The sequence below is a fragment of the Hyperolius riggenbachi genome, chromosome 3, assembly GCF_040937935.1.
Source record: "Hyperolius riggenbachi isolate aHypRig1 chromosome 3, aHypRig1.pri, whole genome shotgun sequence".
NCBI classification, from domain to species: Eukaryota; Metazoa; Chordata; class Amphibia; order Anura; family Hyperoliidae; genus Hyperolius; species Hyperolius riggenbachi.
The window spans coordinates 11,982,003-11,995,896 of NC_090648.1; the positions used below are offsets into that span (position 1 = coordinate 11,982,003).

General features: G+C 46.9%; 1 protein-coding gene across 1 annotated transcript; it reads right to left on the reverse strand.

The window, feature by feature from the left end:
• Nucleotides 1-340: 340 nt before the first annotated feature.
• EPHB4 (EPH receptor B4) lies at nt 341-13,513 on the reverse strand. Its single transcript, XM_068273855.1, has 12 exons — nt 13,187-13,513; nt 12,966-13,102; nt 11,304-11,466; nt 9,852-9,954; nt 8,110-8,174; nt 6,403-6,516; nt 5,289-5,536; nt 4,540-4,755; nt 3,765-3,914; nt 3,477-3,670; nt 2,144-2,302; nt 341-1,684 (listed from the first exon to the last, which is right to left on the reverse strand). The coding sequence occupies exons 1-12, from the start codon at nt 13,470-13,472 to the stop codon at nt 1,570-1,572; spliced, it is 1,950 nt and encodes a 649-aa protein (XP_068129956.1). The 5' UTR covers nt 13,473-13,513; the 3' UTR covers nt 341-1,569.
• Between the last annotated feature and the right edge of the window lie 381 nt (nt 13,514-13,894).

Here is a 13,894-nt window from a genome sequence, read left to right on the forward strand (position 1 = left end):
GTGGTTTGTGTCTCCTCCCCTTCCACAATAGTGAGATCTCCCTGCAATAGCTTGTGTCTCCACCTCCCACAATGGTGAGATCTCCCTGCAGTAATTTGTGTCTCCCCTCCCCTCCTACAATGGTGAGATCTCTCTGCAGTAGTGTGTGTGTGTGTTTCCCCCTCCCACATTTGTGAGATCTCCCTGCAGTGGTTTGTGTCTCCTCCCCTCCCACAAGGGTGACATCTCCCTGCAGTAGTGTGTGTGTGTGTGTGTGTGTGTGAGTGTGTCTCCTGCCCACGTTAGGAAATTGTGAAGTCCTGCTGCAGCAATATAGTTCATTTTGTGAAAGAAGTGAAGATTTTTTTCCAGTTTTATTATCAAATAATTTAATATAAAAATGAATGAACAGAAAGGATTCTTCACAATGCATATATATATATAAATATATACACGTACTGTACAATCGTAAGTAACCGTAGTCTTCACAGTGCTATATATGGAAATGGCGTGTACGCTCAAGATGTGCCAGGCGGAGAATCGGTTACATTGGTCAGTATATGTGTCAGAAATTCCCGACTGACTATGTATATAGCCCTGTATACCATGGCCACACACTGCATATCACGTGAGACAATGTAGATGATGCCACAGGGCATCAATCAGGGATCACTCCTATCATTAGCTTCATGGCCAAAGTCTTTGGTATGCCACAGGCCAATGGCAGCAGTCTAATAGTCCACTGTAAGCCAAAGATCTCTATCTTTTGGTCAGGTAGAGGCCAATGGCAACATCCAAATGGGTTGTTGAAGGCCAAACGTCATAGTGGAATGTTTGGTACTCAGTCCACGGTCAGAACTTGTACTGGCTTAGTGTTAAGAGTCAAATAGTTGCCGTTCGGAATGGGAGCCCAGTGACTAGTCCTTTCTAATAGTCATCTGTTGTCTGGACTTTAACGACCATTTGTGGTTCAAGTTGGAGGAAACTACCTCACAATTGCAGTCTCTTGGGAAAACCTTGGCAGGCTTCAGTGTAACAGCTGGAAAGTAACAGTACGAGGGTTACGTCAATGATAAAACTGTCATCCAAAGGTTCAAAAAAAGATACTTGGTAGCACTCCAATGTTTTTGAAGGGCTCCGGAGAGCAAGCTAGCAGTTCTTTGATGGACTAAGGTTGAAGTCCAACAGTCATTTGAAGGCACGGAGTAATAATCCATCAGTCCTTTGATGGCACTTGGTTGGCACTCAACAGACCCATGATGGTTGTTTGTTGTAGTCCATTAGTCCTTTGAAAGCGCACAGAGTCAAAATCCAACAGTTCTTTGAAGGCACTGGCTAACAGTCCATTAGTTCTGTGAGGGCACACAGTTGCAACCTAACAGTCCTAAGAAAACACTGAGTACAAACCAACAGACTCTTGAAGGCACTCAGATGCAGTCTATAGGTTCTTTGAAGGTGCACCAATGCTTTCATGGCACTAGCCAACAGTCTATGGTGGAGCACTGGATAACAGTCCAGCAGTACTTTGCAGAACTGGATAACAACCTTCAATGGTACTTGGTTGCAGCCCAAGGTGGAATGCAGAAGAAGTTAGTAGCATGGTGCAGATCCTATCGATAGTTTGTCTGATGGGATAATCTGTTGTAGACTGGATAGAATCTTCTTCTGATGTCCAGCCAGGGTGATTCCCATTCGCAAGAGGTCTCTAGAAAGGAAACAGTCAAGATGGTTATTTTCGTCACCTGAACAGCCCAACCACCTACATCCTCCATGTCATTTACCTAAAGCCGCTCTATACTGCCCCCTGCCTTCTGACTGCAAAACCACCAATGCTGCTCGCTTCTGCAATAACACAAGCACTTGCTGACATGCCTCTCTCAGTATGATTGGATATGACATGAGTGGATTATTTTTTCTAATTTGTTGCAGATTTAGTTGCTTGCAGGTCAGGTAATCGAACCAATCAAATGCAGTCCCTGGCGATTGTAACAGTCCCAGTTCGTAGCTGCACGTATACTGTACTTAAATTCCCACAATCGCAGAAATATTTGCAATTAATTGGACTTCTCTGTTCCTCTGAGGTTTGGTCAGTAAATTACAACCCACTGCGTAATTATTTCAGACTTTTTCTCCCCCCCGAGCCCCTCCCTCCGCTTCCGCTTACTCTGCTGTGATCTGCCGCACTCGGCTGAAGGTGGTGAACCCGGCGTTCCGGAAGCCCTCTTCATATCGGCCCATTTTGATAGCGTGGAGCCAGTCGCTCACCGTGGCGAAGGAGGAGTAGTGGGGGGTGCGCTGGTCTAGTAGCGGTTGCTGCGACAACCTACAGAGAGAGAAGATATACGGAACATCAGCGCCAACGTTTGGTAGAGGAACCCGATCTTACCTCCTGTCTGTGCCGGGAATTACCACAAAACCAAATGCCGCCCCATAACTGTCTCATCTCTCATCTCCCGGAGGGAAGAACACGGCATCCGTGCGGTATCCATGGCAACTATATGTGTGGTTAATGAGTGATGGCCAGGATAAGCATAACTCTCTCCCCTCTCATCTCACAGAGGGAAGTATACTGCGTCCAGCAGTGCAGTATCCATGGTAACTATATGTGTGGTTAGTGCGTTACAAGCAGGACACGCCTCTCTGCTGGAATTCATGAATTAGGAAGCGGAACGCACAATAATTCTACAATCTCTACCCGATAGCTGTATGTTCATCTTTCCTTTCTGCCACATTCTAACGCCTGAACTCTGACCAGCACAGAACCACCCCCCCCCCCCTCCCTCCCTCAACATGAATGGAGTTTACTTATTACAGAAATGCTGATAAAATAACCAGCAAGTCAGGTGATCATATGTGGCAGTGCCGACATCATGCATCATCCTAATATGTTTCGGGCATTGGGGGTGTGAGGGGGCAGCTGTATTGAGCACTGGGTGCTAGAAGGGGGTAGGTGTATCAGGTATTGGGGGTCGGAGGTGGTGTTTTAGGCATTGAGGGTTGAAGGGGGTAGGTGTTTCAGGCATTCGAGGTGGTAGGTGTTTCAGGCACTAATGGCTTGGAGGGTAAGTGTTTCAGACGTAGATCCATACTAATATATACACATATATATATATATATATATATATATATATATATATATATATATATATATATATATATATATATATATATATATATATATATATACACATATATATATATAAATATATACACACATATATATATATATATATATATATATATATATATATATATATATATATATATATATATACACACACACACACACACACACACACACACACACACACACACACACACACACACACACACACACACACACACACACACACACACACACACACACACACACACACACACACACACACACACACACACACACACACACACACACACACACACACACACACACACACATATATATATATATATATATAATGTATGTTCCTATGTCTCCAGGAACAATGACCACTTACCCTGGCTGTTCCCGCGCTGTGATTTTAAGGCTAGCAGGGTTGCGGATCAGCTTGTCCAGAGCGCTGACAATTTCAGCGAAGCGGGGACGGGCGGCCCGGTCCCTCTGCCAACAGTCCAACATTAGCTGGTGCAGGGCGGAGGGGCAGTCTGGAGGGGCAGGAAGGCGGTAGTCTTGCTCTATGGCATTTATGACCTGAATGGAAACACAAGGATGGACAATGAATACACAAGTGAATGGGAGGGAGAGTCTGACAATGCAGAATAACAACCGTCAGAAGAGGACTCACATCTTGGTTAGACATGTCCCAGTATGGCCGCTCCCCAAAAGACATGACCTCCCACATGACGATGCCATAGCCCCAGACATCGCTTGCGGAGGTGAACTTGCGGAAAGCTATGGCTTCTGGTGCTGTCCAACGAATCGGAATCTTCCCACCCTGAGGAGAGAAAATGAGGATCATTGAGTGACCTACACCCTAATCACCAAATACTTAAGTCTACTATGGCTTGTGGAACATCAAGTGGCCTACAAATGAATAATTGAATCCCAGACCTTCTCCTGTAGCTTGTGGAACATCAAGTGGCCTACAGGTTAATCTGTTAATCCTCAACCCTCCCCTATGACTTGCAGAACATTGTGTCGGCCATAACCGAATTAACTAATCCTTGATTCTCTCCTATATCTTGTAGAACACAGAGTGACCTACACTGTAACCACCGAATTCCTGACTCTCCTATAATGTCACCAGATCTCCGACTCTTCTCCTATGGCTTGCAGAACATCGAGTGGCCTACGTTTTAATCACAAATTCCCAGATTTTCTCTATGATTTGCAGAGCATTAAAAGATTAAAAGCCATGGAGGGCCCAGAGATCGGAAGTGAGGCAAGAATGAGAATTCACAGAACAATCACAGACAGCTACTGTACGACTACAAAACAGAACTCATTGCTAATCTATAATAAGGAAAAAAGTATGTCAGGAGCTGGAAAGTAAAGGGGCGATCAGCACACAGGTTTAGTCCAGTTATTAGTGGCCCCATGAACAAGCCCCGCCTCCTCACCAGGCAGGAAGTGTACGTTGGGTCGGTGGATCCCTCCTGCAGGAACCGCGAGAGGCCAAAGTCGGACACCTTGCAGACCAGGTTGCTGTTGACCAGGATGTTCCGCGCCGCCAGGTCTCGGTGGACATAATTCATCTCTGCCAGATAACGCATACCAGAAGCGATTCCCCGCAACATCCCCACCAACTGGATCGGTGTAAACTGCCCGTCATTCGTCTGGCAAAGCAAAAGGGACAAGTTTAAATAAGAATATTTATATACATTATAGGCCAATCAATATCTATTATTATTTATTGTATGTATAAAGTGCCAAAAGCGCCAACATATAACGCAGCGCAGGTAATATGTGGGTGAAAAAATTGAAAACTAAAAAAAAAACAAAGATATTACTTAAAACATAAAAAAAAAGCCACAACTAGATATGTACAGAAACCCAAATCCCCACAATGGAACTGAAAGGACAGTGAAGAGCCTGGGATAGCTCTCTAGAGAACCATCGGGGACACAAGATTCTATTACAGAAAAACATCTGAAGGTCATATTGGCTAGTGATCTATTCTTCTTCAAGCCATTCCACATAAAAAACCTTCAGAGATCACCATAACGTACCCTACGGAGGTTCTCCAACTCAAAACTCTTCCACCCTCTGAATTCATAGCTCTCTCTGTAATATATCTTTATGAACACCAACCATCAAGACCTACTTCCAAAACAAAGGTCTACAGACGTGACTACAGGAACCTACATACCCTCAGGAAGGAGTCCAGAGCCCCATTCTCCATGTACTCAGTGATAATCATGACAGGACAGTTGTTGGTGATCACTCCCTCTAGGTGGATGATGTTAGGATGGTGAAATTGCCCCATTATGCTTGCCTCGCTCAGAAATTCTCGACGCTGCCGTTCTGTGTAACCGCCCTTCAAGGTTTTGATAGCAACATAATTTTCCTTTTTACCCGGAACCTTCAGACGGCCGCGGCAAACTTCACCGAACTCTCCTGGGGGGGTGGGACAGTGTAAAATTACAATTGGAACAAAATTACATTTTACAAGATGGTCTGGAAAACACAGACCATGAATGATTTATGCCTAAACCTAACTGCAGAGCTACAGCAGGTGTGGCATGGAAAACCTACTTCAATTTCATCCCTCAAATTTCCAGAATCTATCATAGCCACACTTGTCCCAGGGTTCCTCATCCTCTTAAAATCTCTCCACCACAATTGTCTGTTTGGTCAAAAACTCTGGCCAGTTCATTTTTGATTTAAAGTTCTCAGACTAGAAGCCTAACTCAAGACACAACATCTACTCCGGCAATAACAGAGCATTATGGTCTTCACCAAGTCTGGATTGCTCTTTGTGGCCTAATCAGGGAAATACCCCACACTTCCTGTGCTTGTTGACAGCTGAGGAAGACTATTCTCCAGTAAAAACACAGACCAGGCAAAGAACCTTTCACCATTCTGCTGAAAGAAGTGCATTTGCTGGTCTGTGTTCAAGCTCAAAGGATTCCCTCATTTCCTGTTGCTGGATACACCACAGGAAGTTAGGGGATATCTACTGAAAGGGGATAGGCCGCAACAAAACCAGATGGATGTTCTAAACCCTTTGTCACTCAACCCCTGTTGAGAAAGTAAAACTAGCTGGAGTCGGGTTTTAGGACCTTTTCAGGACCTTCCACTTCAGTTAAGCAAATTCAGAACTAATTTTGCCGTTTGTAGCAGCTGCCAGTTCTGATGGATTCCAGATTTTGCCTTCTTCAGTGAGGACTCAGGAACGCTCACTGGCATTGATCGCCAATTCTTTCAACTCAATCTCTCCCCCAATATGAATCCACCTACATCTCCCCATATTTGGTCCTTACCAGCTCCAATGACCTCCTCGATCTTCACATAGGAGACGTCAATCTCTTTAGCAAATTCTCTGACGGCCTCGTTGGGGTCTTCATAGGTGAATGGGTCAATGTACAGCTTGGTGTCTAGAACAAAGTCATGCCATTAAGGAGGGTCATGTGTAACTACGCAACAGTCTGGCCACTCTTACAGTCTGGCCACCCCATTCCCTGCTACCTTTATCCTTTCAAGAGGGGTTAAAGCACAACGGAGTTAATTAAATATGCAAATTAAAATGTTTATCTTGCACTGCAAATTCTGGGTTTTTTTTTTTACCTCTGAATTTCAGCAATACTGTCACAATTTTCTGGCTGCAGATTCACTAAGTTACTTTTTTTAGCTGTTTTGCAGTAGAGACAGTACTCCGTTATACATATATTACAGCCGGTACCATGATGGGCAGGACTCATGCCAACCTCAGTGATAAGCGAAAATGCCGATATTTTTATTGCATTTTCTCAAAAATATTAAATTCAACTTTAAAGAGGATCTGTAACGTCAAAAGATCCCCTGGGGGGTACTCACCTCGGGTGGGGGAAGCCTCCGGATCCTAATGAGGCTTCCCACGCCGTCCTCCGTCCCTCAGGGGTCTCGCTGCAGCCCTCTGAGAATAATGACGTCAATATTTACCTTCCTGGCTCCTGCGCAGGCGCTCTGACGGCTGTCGGCTCCGAACTACACGGAAATACCCGATCACCGTCGGGTCTGCTCTACTGCGCAGGCGCAAGTTTCCGGCGCCTGCGCAGTAGAGCGGACCCGACTGAGATCGGGTATTTCCGTGTAGTTCGGAGCCGAGAGCAGCCACAGCGCCCCCACTGGAGCCTGCAAAGGTAAATATTGAAATGACAGTCGGCACAGTCGCCGGCTGTTCGGAGGGCTGCAGCGAGACCCCCGTGGGACGCAGGACGGCGTGGGAAGCCTCATTAGGATCCGGAGGCTTCCCCCACCCGAGGTGAGTACCCCCAGGGGATCTTTTTGACGTTACAGAGTCTCTTTAAAGCGAAAATGCCTTCGAAAATCATTTTGCAATTAGTTTGTTAATTTTCAAATTTTTTTTTGCAAATTTCCAGGCTAAACGATTTTTGTGCTAAAAGAAATTATTCTTCGAGTTTTCGCTGCACAAAATAACGATTTCTACGTTTTCACAAATTTTTTTGCTATATTGCAAAAATACAATGCATTTTCGCGAAAATTTTCTCTAAATCAAAAAATGCCATTTTCTAAGCAAAAATGACACTGCTCCACATCACTCTGCCCGCCTGGCAGGATGGCTCCTCGTATGGGACTGACCATGGCATCCCAGCACCCCTCTGATATCAATGGATTATTCTTGCTGATGGCTTACAAGAGCTGAGCAGGGGTGCCAACACGGTTCAGTGACCACCTGTCTGTACACTCCGTGGCACAGCCCTGCCCCCTCGCTGGGCAAATAGATAACACCAGCACTGAGCTAACCCCACCCAGTGTTTTCTTTCTCCTGTAAGCTAACCTAAGCACCACCTCTTCCCACTCATCTGCTGATCCAGCAACCGCCTCTCCTGAAAGCCTGATGTCTGCTTTCAGCTAGTGTGCGCAAATTCAACATGAAGAAAAAACTGCAGCTCTCTGCAGATGGAAACAAACATGACTTTTAAAAGAAGGACACAAATGATGTAAAACGGCTCTGCTGTCTGACTTACTGTGTCCGATGAGGTACTGGCCCGGCTTGTCACAGTATTCTGCCTCCTTGTGGCTGCCGTGTTTCCTGTGGACAGAGGAATAGAGCGGGTCAGAGAGCACCAGATACCGCAACTAACTTACAGCTTATCCACTGCACCATCTAATTCCCTCTAATAAATTCTTGTAAGCAATTAAGGACAGAGCTTGCTCCCCTACTGTCTCTCGCTCAGGGCCGGATTTACCATAAGGCACTTTAGGCACGTGCCTACAGGCGCCTGATGATGGAAAAGTGGCTCCCTCCTCTCCCTGAGTGCCTCCCTCCCACCTTCCCTATGCAGAGTCCTGAGGAGAGTGTAAATGAGAGATTACTCCCCCGACTCTCTGCATTCCACTGACCAGATCTCCCCTCAGTCAGAGGCACCTCTAACTAATATTGAGGATACTTCTGGCTACCTAATACTGAGGGGCACCTCTAGCTACCTATTACCTAGTTACTTAATACTGAGGTTCCTCTGGTTACCTAATGCTAATTGGCACCTGTAGCTACCAATGATGTGCAAGGGAAGTAAGGGAGAAGTGACAGCTGGGCAGCCAGCACACTTGGGATGCAGTTCGCGGGAGGTTTGTAGATTCATGGAATGGTAGGGTAAATCCGGGCCTGGCTGCATGGAGGGCGGAGTCTCCGGTGCCAGGACATCTGTGCCTATAGGCTCCTGTGAGGTAAATCCGGGCCTGGCTGCATGGAGGGCGGAGTCTAGGGTGCCAGGACATCTGTGCCTATAGGCTCCTGTGAGGTAAATCCGGGCCTGGGCTCGCTATATAAGATGTTGCCTATAATAGCCATTGTCACATTTGTGTAGTTTACCACCTCTGTGTCATGCAACCATTGCTGTCTGTTGGTCAGTGCAGCACTATGGGAGGTTCTGCTCTTATAATCAGTCATTAATAATAACTAGGAGATGGTCACGGAGGAAGATTTATCAGCGCAAGGAACACTAGAGAAAGACTGTGGCAGCAATCACACATACAGATCATACGTATACACACACACACACACACACACACACACACACACACACACACACACACTACACACATATACACACTACACACATATACACACTACACACATATACACACTACACACATATACACACTACACACACACTCATTTTATTATTACTACTTGTATGGCACTGACATCATCTGCAGCGCTGTACAGAGTATATGGTCTTGTCACTTAACTGTCCCTCAGAGGGGCTCACACTCTAATCCCTACCATAGTCATGTGTGTTTGTATGTACATCGTGTAGTGTATGTATCATAGTCTAGGGCCAATTTTAGAAGGAAGCCAATTAACTTATCTGTATGTTTTGGGATGTGGGAGGAAACCTGAGTGCCCGGAGGAAACCCACACAGACACTGTGTACAACATACAAGCTCTGTGCAGATAGTGCCCTGGCTGGGATTGGTTCCGGGGACCCAGCGCTGCAAGGCCGGAGTGCTAACCACTACACCACTCTGCTGGACACTAAGTAGGCTGATGAATGATCTCTTTATCCAAAACTACCAATCGGGAGAAGGAAGAAGAATTTGCATGTTAAAGTGATCAGGAAGTGACAGCAATGCGACCCCTACACTACGCAATCTACATCCAACGTTAAGAATCAAACTCCATTGCACAAAATATATATATTGGTGGTTTTCACCAGCTTGCCCCATCGCAAATATTGGCAGAAATCTGCTTAAATATCGATCTTACCTCACGCATACCACAGCGATGATGATGACTACAAGGACCAGAATCGCCCCAACGCCCGCCGTCCCTGCGATCAACTCCACCTGGGGCTGCGCTTTCTCCGGGCCTGGAAAACACACATACAAAAATATACATAAAGCACTTTTCTCCTGTAGGAAACAAAGTGTATAAGCTTGTCTCATAAGTGATCATAAATGCCAGACTAAGCAGGTGGTTTTTCAATTTTGATTTAAACTTGTCCGGGGTTGGAGCTGTGTTAAGTTTGGCAAGGCCTTACACAGGGTAGAGGCAGCATGACAGAAAACTCTGGGGGTGGTCAAGTTATTGGATCCTTTTGATCTGAGGTGGGGGAGCGTGACGCAGTTACAACCAATCCTTCAGGTATCCGGGGCCTAGGTCAGGTCATGTAGGGGTTTGAATGTTAGCATGATAATTTTAAAAAGGACTCTCCATTTTCTGGGTAGCCAGTGTAGTGAGCGAATGATTGGTGTTATGTGGCAATGTCGGGGTTGGTAACAGTCTTGCGGCAGCATTCTGTACTAGCTGCAGGCGGTGCAGGTCTTTATTTGGAAGGGTTGGTGTTATGTGGCAATGCCGGGCTTGGTAACAGTCTTGCGGCAGCATTCTGTACTAGCTGCAGGGGGTGTAGGTCTTTATTTGGAAGGGTTGGTGTTATGTGGCAATGCCGGGCTTGGTAACAGTCTTGTGGCAGCATTCTGTACTAGCTGCAGGCGGTGCAGGTCTTTACTTGGTAGGCCTGCATAGAGGGCATTGCAATAGTCCAGCCGTGATGTGATGAAGGCATGAACTGGGGTTGGAAGAACCTCTGAAGGAATCAGACTGACTGCAGGGAGAAAACATTTTCCGTAGCACGGAAGGGACAGGCTCTCTTTTGGGCTTTTATTGCTGTCTGTGCCTCAGCTTGGGACAACTGCCTTCACTTCCTGTTCTGGCAGCACTTCCAGGCAGGAAATCCAATAAGTTCATAATGAGGAGGAATAAAGTGAGAGTAAATTCTTTCTGATGGGGACCTAGACAGCAGTAACAACCCCAAAGAAGTAATCCCTTCCCAAACAGCAGTCTCTGTGGAGATCAGAAGAATAATCTATCCACAGACAGATCCAGTAAGTGTTAATTACGCAGGCACACAGTGAGGGAACGATGGATAAAGAGGCGGTAATGTGAGGCGTGCATCCGCCTGCCCCGCTCACGTGAGGTGTACATCCGCCTGCCCCGCCCACATGAGGCATGCATCCGCCTGCCCCGCCCACATGAGGCATGCATCCGCCTGCCCCGCCCACATGAGGCATGCATCCGCCTGCCCCGCCCACATGAGGCATGCATCCGCCTGCCCCGCCCACGTGAGGTGTGCATCCGCCTGCCCCGCCCACATGAGGCATGCATCCGCCTGCCCCGCCCACATGAGGCATGCATCTGCCTGCCCCGCCCACTCACCGTACGGCAGAGTCTGGAAGTAGGTTTCTCCACTGAAGGCCCCGTATCCGGCCTCAGTCCTGGCCCGCACCTGCACCACGTACGCCGTCCCTGTCTGTAGCCCCACCAGCCGGCCCTCGTTCCCTGGGGTCTTCAGGAACATAGTGAGGGGCTTCTCATGGTCCTAAAGAAGGAAGAGTGACGTGATTAGCGATACCAACAGAGACAGGTCCTCACATACACTGCCAAAACCTAAACCACCAACTTACTGGCCTCTGCAAGACTTCTCCTGAGCTGCATCTATAGAGAGCACGACAGGTCCTCACACACACTGCCGAGACATGAACCACCAACATATTGGCCTCTGCAAGACTTCTCCTGAGCTGCACCTATAGAGCGCTCGATCATCAGCTGACCTTCAGCCTCCCCATCACTAGGTTAGCTTCAAATTGCACCCCAATAGCTCCTCAGCACACAGACTCTCCTTACCTCCCTAAATACTTTTCTCCAATGTCTAATCTGCAGAAGCTCTCTCTATGTGATCAACAAGACTTCTCTGGATCTGCTCCTATATAGAACACTATATAGAGCTATTGTTAAAGGATACCTTAGCGCTCCTAAATTTAAAAAAAGGGGGGCATGAGCAGGCATGTGTAGCAGGCAGTCCTCATGCCCACTGCTCCCAGTTTTTCTCCATCCCCTCCGTTGCCATGTAAAGGCCGCCCGAACTTACTTCCGGGTCGGTGAACAGCACACGGTGATGTCACAACTACGTAGTGTACATGTGCAGAGTGCTCCTGGCCATAGGTGCATGATCAAGGATGCCTGTGCACTGCTCACCTACCCTGGCCGACCCGGAAGTCGGTTTGGGAAACCCTTACGAGCTAATGGAGGGGGCGGAGAAGAACTGGGAGGAGCAGTGGAGATGAGGACTGCCTGCTACACATGGCTCCCCCCCCCCCATTTCCAAATTTAGGAGTGCTAATGTATCCTTTAAGGCAAAGGAGGTGAATTAACACAGGGAGATTTGGTTTCACAAATGTAAAATAGACAGGTGCCCTACAGACACCACTAAGGTTTGGTACATAACAACAAGACAAAAAAAAAGAAAAATCTGGTAAACTGACTAATCCATTTGCTGCAGGAATATTGGATGCGGTATTTGGATCAATTAGGCTGGGTTCACAGTGGTCAATTGTATAACGTGCCTTATAATGAGTGTGAACAGCAATGGAGACAGAACACTGACTTTAATACAAAGCCAGCATGCAGCCAGTTAGAATAATACAATCCGTTACAACGCATCACTGTGAACAGGCCCATAGCATTGTATGGGCAGTGAGTTGGCATGCAGAGTTATTCTGCAACACAACCAGGTCTGTGGAGTCAGTACAAAAATCATCCGACTCAGACTCCTCAGTTTATGAAACCACCGACTCCAGGTACCCAAAATTGCTCCAACTCCTTAGTCTAATTTTTACAAAGGCTATGGATTTGGTACAAAAATCATCCGACTCCTCCGTTTACTGAAAACACCGACTCCCGGTACCCAAAATTGCTCCGACTCCACAGCCCTGAACACAACTGAGCACTGTGAACAGGGCCTTAGAAAACAAGGAAGGATTTCCCCTTTTTCTGCTCTGTGCAGACACACAAGACCACCTCATATCACCGATTCTTTACCTTCTCGAAGTACTTGACTTCGTAGTCCAGAATGTTCCCCCTATTTGGGGACTGTGGCGGGGTCGGCGGAGTCCATCGGATTGTCAGCGTGGACTCGGAAACGGCCACCTGATGGATTCTGGAGACTGGAAGAGGTACTGAAAGAAAAGATGAGGATAATGACTTCATCTGCTACAGACGTAACCTCAAGTCCATGAGATGACAGTGGTCATGTGACTCACAATCGCGATCCGTGGTGACATTCAGCTCCTCCCCCACGGCTGTCGCTCCACTGCGCTCTGACACGCCATTCAAGGCCAGGACTCGAAAGGTGTAGGTCACTCGGGGGCGGAGTCCCAACACTCGGACTTTGCGTTCCGTCAGCTTCTGCGAGCGGGAGGGTTCGAAGGAGAGGTCGGAACACGGGATGCAGGGGGCGCCATTCACACACTCCGAACATTGCACCTCATAATACAAGTCCGAGCGCCCACCGGAGTCCAGGGGCTCGCTCCATTCCAGGTCCACCATGGATCCATTCACGTGAGGGACGATACTGCGCGGTGCAGAAGGTGGAGCTAATAGCAGGGAGAGAGAATAAATATAATGTCACAATAATTTACAGGTAGGTCCAGAAATATTTGGACAGGGACAACGTTTTTCTAATTTTGGTTCTGTATATTATTGCAATGAGTTTTATAACAACCCAGATGCAGTTGAATTTCAGACTTTCAGCTTTCATTCAGTGGGGTGAAAAAATCAATTGCATAAAAATGTGAAGCAACTAAAGCATTTATTTAACACAGGAACTCAAAAGTAATTGGACAATTGACTCAAAAGCTAGTTCATGGGCAGGTGTGGGTAAGTCGTTCATCAATTAAGCAGATAAAAGGCCTGGAGTTGATTTTAGGAGTGGTGCTTGCATGTGGAAGATTTTGCTGCGAACAGACAAC

What these genes read in the sequence shown, in the direction of transcription:
- EPHB4 (XM_068273855.1), bottom strand. Translation starts at nt 13,472, where the DNA reads ATGGTGGACCTGGAATGGAGCGAGCCCCTGGACTCCGGTGGGCGCTCG. An exon ending in ATCGCTGTGGTATGCGTGAG is followed by an intron (nt 8,175 to 9,851) that starts GTAAGATCGATA and finishes CTCTGTCCACAG; the next exon opens with GAAACACGGCAGCCACAAGG. An exon ending in CTCTGGACTCCTTCCTGAGG is followed by an intron (nt 4,756 to 5,288) that starts GTATGTAGGTTC and finishes TTGCTTTGCCAG; the next exon opens with ACGAATGACGGGCAGTTTAC.